The 10,353-nt window shown below is 38.7% G+C and overlaps 1 protein-coding gene across 2 annotated transcripts in view; it reads left to right on the top strand.

Annotated features, from left to right (window-relative positions):
* hikeshi (heat shock protein nuclear import factor hikeshi) overlaps positions 1–10,140 on the top strand; it is a 30,949-nt gene extending 20,809 nt beyond the window's left edge. Inside the window, exons 4-6 of one of the 2 annotated variants that reach the window (XR_010975214.1) lie at positions 1,891–2,009; positions 3,083–3,216; positions 4,129–10,140. Coding sequence is in view for 1 of the 2 variants with exons in the window: in XM_068033964.1 (XP_067890065.1) it covers positions 1,891–2,009; positions 4,129–4,183 (174 nt within the window). In the remaining variant the exon portion in view is untranslated. The remainder of the gene's footprint in view (positions 1–1,890; positions 2,010–3,082; positions 3,217–4,128) is intronic. The other variant, XM_068033964.1, reaches the window with a different exon arrangement.
* The last annotated feature ends 213 nt before the right edge of the window (positions 10,141–10,353 follow it).

Below are 10,353 nucleotides of genomic sequence, written 5' to 3' on the forward strand. Positions count from 1 at the left end.
TTCTTTGTTCACTTTCTGGATCAGAGATTGGCAGTCTTTAACAATTATCATGTTGTCAAAAGGGCACTTGTGCTATTAATTTCTGAGTTCAATGGGCAGTTAGTGTGCGAATGCAGAAACTTCGTGAAATTTGGGAGGTGCAGCCCTCTTCACGAAGCTAACGGAGTGGTGCGCATCGGCTAGCAACTTGTGGCAATGTGTAATTCACGGGGTATATCTTCCTCCACACAAGTTGTTGGCTGATTCACATATTAGCACATGCATCATTCACACTTTTTTCAGCAAATTCTGGACCTATATTTGAATCAGTTGCACAGTATATATAATTTATTTTCCTATTGCTTTCACAGTTTAAAAAATCATAATTGTTCCTTTTTTGAAATTAACTTATGCATTTCTTTGCATTTGTGCTTAGATGAGGTTTCCAGTTTTACTTGTATGTTGTGCTAGATATTGGTATAATAACCCTGCTGTATTTGCCAATAAAACCTTTATCAGAAGATAACACTTAAGTATTCAGTAAAAAACTATTTTGAGAGTCCTAGAATATGCTTTTGACATTCATCTTTCTCTCCTCGCAGTTTTTTTGTACAAGTCTTGACATTAACAATAATCTGAGCTCCTTGCAAACTTTTTTAAAAAAAAAAAAAATTGTGGCTATTGTTGATAGCTTCTTGGGCACAGTAGTGCCAGTCCCATAAGACTGCCTATTTTTTATGGAGGTTGACTCTCATTGCCCTATATCTACTTGAGCAATAGCAAGATTCAGGAGTACAACAATGAAACTTCATGATCTGGACTGGATTTCCATGTTTTATGTATGTGTACTCCTTCAACTCTGCAAAGGCATCTGAGTTAGCACTGGTAAGGCAAAGTTTGATTTTAATAGTGAGCTGCTTTGTTCTACGGTAGGTAAAGCACAGAATAAGAATGTGAGTCACTTGATGTGATCAATATACTTCTGTTCGAGTATTGTTACAAAATAAAGAATATCCGAGTACTAGCCACTTCAGTTGGTAGTTTAACACAGTCTAAAAGCACAATCTCTCTGAATCCTGTCCTACTTGCCAGGTTTGTTACACTTCCTCCTTAACATTCTGTTGCCTGACGGCTTTTATGATGGCTTCTGATTTTTAAAAGCTTCTCTGAGCCTGTCCCCCCCCAAAAAAAAAGGTTTCACACCAAGGTGCGAAATGTCTCTGAATAGCCAAGCGTAAGAAAATATTTGCATTTTTATATAGTGCCTTTCACAACCTCACGACATCCCAAAGTGCCAGTGAAGTTCTTTTTGAAATTCAGTCTCTGTTTTAATGTACAAATTGCAGCAGCCAGTTTGCCCATAGCGAGCTCCCGCAAACAGCAATACGATAATGACCAGATAATCTGCTTTGTGATGCTTATTGAGGGATAAATATTGGCCAGAATATATGGCTAATGAATCGTTGATTGGTTTTCTGAGAAAAACAACTTCCCATCGCCTTTTGTAGTTATTGTAAGCCTGCCTACTGATCCACAGCCCAGCATGGAGCTATTTTGGGAAGCGAATCCCTTTTTTAGGCATGCTTTTTCTAAAAAGCACATCTTAACATAGCTCATGTTCAAGCCCTTTCCAAGAAATAATCCTAAACTGTCACACAAACACTCTCTAGACATCTAAAAGAAATGCTGCTTTGAAAATCTGCTAGCAGGAGCAATCAGTTCATGGCTTAGTAAAGTGCTTGTTTTCTACTGTGGAAGTATCTTTCTCCAGAAACTGATTAGTAATCAAGTTTGAACATTTGTCTTTGTACCTCTGGGCTGCTGCATCTCTCTTTGTTTTTGGTATTTTACTTGTATGTAGAATATTGAATGCTAAAGTCTGAATACCCTATAAATTTCTCATACTTTCAGTTTACACAGAAGATGCTAGACAACTTCTATAATTTTTCAACTTCATTTGCACTGACCCAGGCTCAGATGATCCCAAATCCCTCCGAGATGTTCATCCCAGCAAGTATTGTCTTGAAATGGTAAATATAAGTTCTCTATTGTATATCTATTTACAACAGCAAAGAGAAAAGGTTACTTTTCCCTTAGTGCACACATCTTGATTGAACTGTTAGTTTTAGAAAAGTTCTCTTATTTTGATGCTATATGCATGTGTGTATAATTAAATACTTTAATCTTCCTGGTTACTTATTTAATAATTTTACACTTTCCATAACATGGGAAGTAGCTATCTGTCCAAAGTTAGATTTAAATTCAATCTTCTATAGAAATAAAAGTCTGGCCTGCATATGCAGGGCAGGGGAAATTTTTGATTAGTTGGGAAGAACTGGAAAAATATATTGGCATTTTGGAAATGTTGATGCGTCTGTATGGTGTGTTGCACATTCATTAGATGTAAGGAGCTCATTTAAAATAAAGCTATCTAGAAAATTGTTCCTTTTGCTGTCCTATCCATTTCACTAAAACACAACCAATGAATAACTGGTGGCTGTCAAATAAGTGATCAATCAGATTTCTGGAAAAAAATTCTTTCAATTTCCTTTACGGTGGTCTTATTGTGTTTTCAGCCAACCCTAGTTTATATCTTTTTTTTTAAATTTAAATTATTCTGGAGAATAAAAAAACTAAATTTATCCACTATACAGTATAAATGTTTCTCATGAATTATTTTGTGCATTCCCTCTGCTTTCTTAGAGCTAGCATTCTTTATCTAGGACCTTTTTTACTCGTCTACATGACTCAACTGTTCATTTTTTTTTTTAATAAGCTGAACCATTAAGCAGTCCTACGAACTTAATTTTTGCTAATTAGTCATGGTCATCGTCATAGTGGTTCAGAAGGAGGCCATTCGACCCATCGACTCCATGCTGGCTCTCTGCAGAGCAATCCAATCAGTTCCATTCCCGGCTGTATCCCTGTAAGTTTATTTCCCTCAAGTGCCCATCCAATTTTCTTTTGAAATCATTCATCATCTCTGCTTCCACCACTCTCGTAGCGGAGAGTTCCAAGTCATTATTGCTTGCTGCGTTTTTTGAAAAAAAAAATAGCTTTTTCTAATCTCCCCCCTTAAGTTTGTGTCTCCTTGTCCCATCAGCTAATGCGAATAGCTTTTCTTCAATAAAAACAAAATACTGCAGATGCTGGAAATCTGAAATAAAAACAAAGTGCTGGAAATACTCAGCAGGTCAGGTAGCATCTGTGGAGAGAGAAGCAGAGTTAACATTTCAGGTCTGTAACCTTTCATCAGACGCATATTGTTTAAGTAACTGTTGCTTCAATAAAGCTGAAGCCTGTTTAAGCATTGATAAAAATTTCAAGGGTGCATTGTACTTAAATTAGTATATATCCTTGTGTCAAGAAGTTTTAAATTTCCCACCTTTAATCCAATTGTTTGCTGCAGCCCAATCCAAGATTTTAAAACCATTCCCTAGTTTAGATGTTCATTAGGTCACTGTTATATGTATATTTGCCAATAATTTCTGTTGAGTCACGTATTCTTTGATACTAGCCATAATACTAAATGGAGATTTTGATGGCTTATTGAATCCGTTGCTAACTACCACTTTAGTTATTATATTAGCTGCTGGATCTTTAGCAACTCACCTCTGAGAAAAGTACCACTCAATCCACCTCTTTTACACTTTTTTTTTTAAAGTTTGGAATGTACTAAGTACTCATTTAGATCTGTTTTATGATTTGGAACTGTAGCTGCTATGGCCTAGTTTTCTCTCTGGTCCCAGCTTTGAAAGTGAAATGTTAATTTTTCTTCAGAGTTGGGCTGATTGTATTCCTCAGTATTTCTGAGTAGGTGCTTTGCACAGAAATTTGACTTCACTTTCCTGGGGGGAAAAAATACCAAAAATATGGTTCTCTTTCATTTCCTTCACCTCCCCTGCACGTCTCTATCTCAAAAAGGACACAACATTGTAGGAGTCAATATTTTCTGAATTTTTATTTTGCATATGAAAGATCTAAAAGGAAGAGATTGACCAAAAGAGGATTAGAAATTGTTAGTGCATACTAATTTCTGTAGATACACCAAGAAAACCAATGCCTTAATTATTTTAATGTTTATTTTGCAAAGGTAATTATGTTGCTAATCCCTGTGCACTTTTTTGTCTTTTTTTTTTCCATCCTTAGGTATGAGAATTTTCACAGAAGATTATCCCAAAACCCACATTTTTGGAAATCATAAACCACATTCTGCTGAAGATAATTGTTACAACCTACAATGTTCAATCTGTGTAAACTGATTTTTGCAAATCCTTTTCTGCAAGATGCCATTTTTGAATACATGATGCTTTTCATAGTAATCAAGCTGGTTTGAAAATTATTTTGGTATGTGCTGCTTCTGGTACCTGTCACACTTGTAATACAATGGATTGTAACAATCTTTTTAATCATGTTTGAATTCCCAGTTTTATTTTCACACTCAAACTGGGTCTAAATTGGAATTGAGCACTTGAGAATGTTTAGAAGCTCTATTATGATGTAAAACTTCATTATACTCCATATGCCATGAGTGGGTTGCCAATCATCTAGAGAGAAAAAAATCACATGGATGCCTATTCAAGATAAATCTTTGTGAAACTATGCACTTTTTTCTTCCTGTAGTATCTAAGATGTTCTATATTCTCCACTTGCATCTTTTTTCCTTTCTGCCATCAGTATCAGTCATGAAATCTGCCTTATCAAGAGAGGCTATATTGACTTCTCAGCAATTTACATTACCTCTACATATGATGCTTTCCCTCTGTGATGTTTGTTATTTTAAGTTCTGATTGAAGTTCCAGAAGATAGTGAACTTAAAATTTGGACTGCGGGCTGTTGCAGTGCTTAAAATGTGTAGAGGAACGATGTATGCTGTCTGTATGCATCAGAGCCAAATTTTGCTGTAACCTCAGCATCAAAGAACAAAGAACAGTACAGCACAGGAACAGGCCATTCAGCCCTCCAAGCCTGCGCCGATCTTGATGCCTGCCGAAACTAAAACCTTCTGCACTTCCGGGGCCCATATCCCTCTATTCCCTTCCTACGATACGTCGCTATCGTATCTGCTTCCACCACCTCCCCTGGCAGCAAGTTCCAGGCACTCACCACCCTCTGTGTAAAAAAAACTTGCCTCGCACATCCCCTCTAAACTTTACCCCTCTAAACTTTACCCCTCGCACCTTAAACCTATGTCCCCTAGTAACTGACTCTTCCACCCTGGGGAAAAAGCTTCTGACTATCCACTCTGTCCATGCCACTCATAACTTTGTAAACCTCTACCATGTCGCCCCTCCACCTCGGTCGTTCCAGTGAAAACAATCCGAGTTTTTCCAACCTCTCCTCATAGCTAATGCCTTCCAGACCAGGCAACATCCTGGTAAACCTCCTCTGTACCCTCTCCAAAGCCTCCACGTCCTTCTGGTAGTGTGGTGACCAGAATTGCACGCAATATTCTAAGTGTGGCTACAGCTGCAGCATAACTTGCCAATTTTTATACTCTATGCCCCGACTGATGAAGGCAAGCATGCCGTATGCCTTCTTGACTACCTTATCCACCTGCGTTGCCACTTTCAGTGACCTGTGGACCTGTACGCCCAGATCTCTCTGCCTGTCAATACTCCTAAGGGTTCTGCCATTTACTGTATACCTCCCACCTGCATTAGACCTTCCAAAATGTATTACCTCACATTTGTCCGGATTAAACTCCATCTGCCGATTTTCCGCCCAAGTCTCCAACCGATCTATATCCTGCTGTATCCTCTGGCAATCCTCATCATTATCCTCAACTCCACCAACCTTTGTGTTGTCCGCAAACTTACTAATCAGACCAGCTACATTTTCCTCAATCATTTATATATACTACAAACAGCAAAGGTCCCAGCACTGATCCCTGCGGAACACCACCAGTCACATCCCTTCATTCAGAAAAACACCCATCCACTGCTACCCTCTGTCTTCTATGACCGAGCCAGTTCTGTATCCATCTTGCCAGCTCACCTCTGATCCCGTGTGACTTCACCTTTTGTACCAGTCTGCCATGAGGGACCTTGTCAAAGGCTTTACTAAAGTCCATATAGATAACATCCACTGCCCTTCCTTCATCAATCATCTTCGTCACTTCCTCAAAAAACTCAATCAAAGTTAAGTATTTCAGAGCATTGCTATGTAGTCTCAACACAAAAGGAAAATACTGTGGTGCTGGAAATCTGAAATAAAACATAGAAAATGGTGGAAATGCTCAGCAAGTCCGGCAGCATCTCTGCTTCTTGCTCTTGAGTTAATGTTTCAAGTCGATGACCTTTCATCAGAACTGGGATACTGATGAAAGGTTATCAATTTGAAAAGTTAACTCTGTTTCTCTCTCCACAGATACTGCCTGACCTGTTATCTAGTCCCGTAGTGATAAACTGCTTCCAGTAGTATATGGATGTAAATGAGTAGTTCGTAAATAGTGCCTGTCACTAGTCATGGATTTAACATAACTGGAAGTTGTTTTGCAGTAAACCAAGGGTATTTTATTGAATGATCTCCTGTACAAGAGTAGGCAGACTAGCATTAAAATAGAAAATGACCTACCTCTTTCTTGATAACATTGTATGTACCCGGAGCCTCCCCCAAGGCAAAGTGCTTACAGGAAATGCTGAAGAGGAGGGGAAAAACGACAAAAAATTGAGGGGAAAAGCTAAGTATGCAGAATACATTAATGGAATTGGAAATGGATAAGTTGTAAGGGAAGCTGTCATTTAATTGGCACAATGCAGCCCTAGTTGGACACTGGAAAAGAAAAATGTGTACAGTTCATAAAGGATAGGCAGTGCTTAATGAGTATAGTGTCAGCGAATTGCTATCCTAATATCAGAAACATAATGTTCCCCTGAAGGGATTGCAGACATCATCTAATTCAGTCGCCACATAAGTTGAAAAGCTTTCAAAACAATTGCATCTTTTAGCAGGATGACGAAAATCTCTTTTGTAAACTCTTCAAATACAAATCAGTTAAATAGAGGATTGGAGCTGCATAAATTGAAAATTAGTAAAATATTTCCAAAATTTACCAGCATCTAAGTACTTGATTCTTTATTTCAACTGTTCACACGTCAATTGAGATGCACGAGTAAGAAAGCTTTTACAGTGCAGTGCACACTTTGGGCTGGATTTTATGGGCCCCCCTGAGGCAGGGAGGGAGCTGGCCGTAGAATGTGACGGGGGCACGGAGGGCCCGTCGCCAAGTGATTTTTGGCTGGGGCAGATAGGCAGACAAATGCCTTCCTGTTTAGAGGCCAATCGAAGCCCTTAAGAAGTGGTCTATTAAAGGCCACTTAAGGGCCTCTTCCTGTCGCCACTGGGATCTAACACAATGCGCACTCCCTGCAGGCTTGTGTGGGGGGGTCCCTCCTCAATGGGCAATCTGTGGCCCACAGAGGACCCCCACTGGCAAAACCTGCAACTCCATGGACACCCCCTCCCTGGACCACAGCCAGCCTCCCACCCCTCGCCAGGGCCATGCAGACTGGCCTTAGCTTCTCTGCTTCACCTATCTGAGATCTGGGGCTTCGTTGCTGGGCCTGGTCCAAGGCCTCTGCAGGACTGTCAGTGGCCACCGCTCCCAGTAGTACTGCTGAGCTTCCGGCCCTGTGTTTGGCCAGCAGCTCTTTGAGGCAGGATCCCTGTTTTTAAAGGGACGGGGTTCCCGGTGTGGGGCACTTCGGCTTGAAAATAGTGGAGGATCGCTCTGGCGGGGTACAGAAGGCCGATGCGGGCTGCCCAGCACCAGGAGCCCGGCCTCCTCCATAAAATCCAGCCTTGCATTTCAACAGGGCATTTCTGAAGCAACAAGAGGAAGATTAAACCTGATCCTGCAAGATCTATCATCTTTATAAGATTCATCAAAAGTAATGAGTGAAGTCTGAAATGTTGTAGAACTAAGATTTCTGCAAAGAGCAGTACCATTAATTTACCTGTTGGATTTGGTCCCAATTGCAGGCATTTAAACTCTTCCTGAAGCATGGTTTTTTAAAAATTAATTCTTAACATTTTTTGCTCTGCCTTTACAGAGTTTTCTTTAAGTGCGACCTACATGATAAAATTTGGATTTTGCATGGAAACTATCTCCAACTACTTTTTTTTTCTCGGCTAATAAGATCCAATACCGTAAATATTTATAATCAAATTGGGTTTTAGTTTTAAATGTCAAATCGAGAATACTACTGTTGGGTTATTTTAGTGGGCTCTGCATCCCAATCTTGCATTGTAGCGCTCTAAGGGCTCATTGTATATCTATTCTGCTTGTCCTTGCTTCCCTGTTTTATCTTTCTGTACCGTTTTTACATTTAGTCAAGCAGATCCTCTGCTTAAAAATAAGTTTCCTACTTTGTCTCCTCTGCTACCTCTTGCATCCTCTTTTTCTGAATCTTGCTGTGACCTATATAAGTATAAACCAGTCAATATAGTTGAAATTTCATTGCCAGACTGAACAGTGGTGATTGCGGTTTCCCTATCTATCCAACTATATATTGTTAATGCCAATCAAAAGCCTGGATATGCAGCTTGACTTAACTGCAACATTAATCTTGGGTATGCTAGATTATTAGAATACAGTAACAGCTCCTATTTATATAGCACCTTTAATGTGATAAAACTTCCCTAGGCGCTTTACAGGAGCATTATAAAACAAAGTATGACAATGTGGCTAGATTTTTCACAGTGTCAATGCTATCTGAAACCCTGATTTCTTTTTGTCCCCCTTTGTCTACATTACCACAAACTAAGAAACTGGATCTCGAGGCATTTAAGTACTGCAACAATTTTATTGTTATCAAACATGGATAGCCAACATTACAGTAATAATGCAATAATAGTCAACAAGTACCTGAGGAAAATGCCCTAATAATCGAACATTGGTGCAGAATTTAGAAGATTATCCCTCTGACTCAGCATCCAGTCAATGTAGAGAACATTGCTATATAGATGATTGCCTTTCATGAGTGCCATCCTAATTATTCTCAGTTAAAATTACTAATTTTATGCTGAATTGTGTAGACTTTTATGCTGTACATGCAGCTGTTATTAACTGAATTGAGGGTGCCTAAACTCCTATGGTACCCTTAAAGAATCCGTAGGAGAAGGGACATTCATCCCATTGATGTGAGCTGGGCTAAAACCTAGGTTATAAAATCAAAAGGGCAATATGCTAATACATAATGTCATCCGGTTCCCATGTCTTTTTAATAACAAAGTTGTCTTGTATTTGTCCTAGTTATATAGGCATGATTAGGAAATGATATGTGAAAGATAGATTAATTCAAAGCAAGAGTACAGCTGCGCCAAAATTGAGTTCATTCTTGTTTATCTGCACAGTCCTCTTTTGACTTTGATAGAGACTTGTCTGCCAAATCCACAGTGGGTATGCATTTTCATTACTGCCCTGTGATCATAACACTTGTAGTTTATAGCAGTGGTCACTTCAAAATAGATTAGTCCTTTGACAACAGTAATAGGGCAGTTTAAATTTAAATTGGCCATGGACAGCCTGGCAGTATAAGGTTGATCCTACCGACTACCAATGAATTTACTGGAATGAGAAATTCTGTTCTGAAAAAGGAGAAAAAAAATGATTTATGCCACCACACTCTACCATGACAAATCTTGGCCACGATCATTCTTAAACTGACTGCGAAGTGGACAAAAGCAGCCAAGACTGATATGTTCTTGCATATCTCAGCAATTTGCTCAAGTTGAAACTGATTTCTCAAATACTGAGCAATATGGTACAAAATTTATGAACTGCAGTAACACTGGTTTATATTGTCACAACTACTCAATTATAGTAGTCTATGATACTAAAACATAGTTATATGCCTACCTACTTGGGTAAATGCTCAATGTTTTGATGTATACATTGCATGCTCCATCAAAACATAAACTAAACTCTTACTATTGTAAAGGTCAGCAGGTGATAATTCATTTAGTGCACTTTAGATATATTTTTAGATATTAAAAGAACAGGTCAGAGTCTTTGTAATATTTGGTTATTCACTATATGGTGCATCACCAACCAATTGTAGTTATTGTGTTTGGTAATGCTTTAAATACATAAATGGATTATTGTCTTTGAACTGTTTAGTTAGCTATTGTCTAATAATAAATTGATTCTAATCTTAATTTCTGAACTGTTGGGCTGCAGGACACAATTATAGGTATGACAGTACATAGGAAATGGATAGTCTTTAAAGAATTATTACATAGTTTACAGCAATTATACATTCCTTCAAGGCACAAAACCCCCCAAACGAAAAGGCAGTCAACTGTGGCTAACAAAGGTAAGGATTGTATGACAAAAGAAAAGTCCTATAAAGTTGCCAGAAATAGCAGTGA

This window comes from Heterodontus francisci, chromosome 6, assembly GCF_036365525.1.
Source record: "Heterodontus francisci isolate sHetFra1 chromosome 6, sHetFra1.hap1, whole genome shotgun sequence".
NCBI lineage: Eukaryota > Metazoa > Chordata > Chondrichthyes > Heterodontiformes > Heterodontidae > Heterodontus > Heterodontus francisci.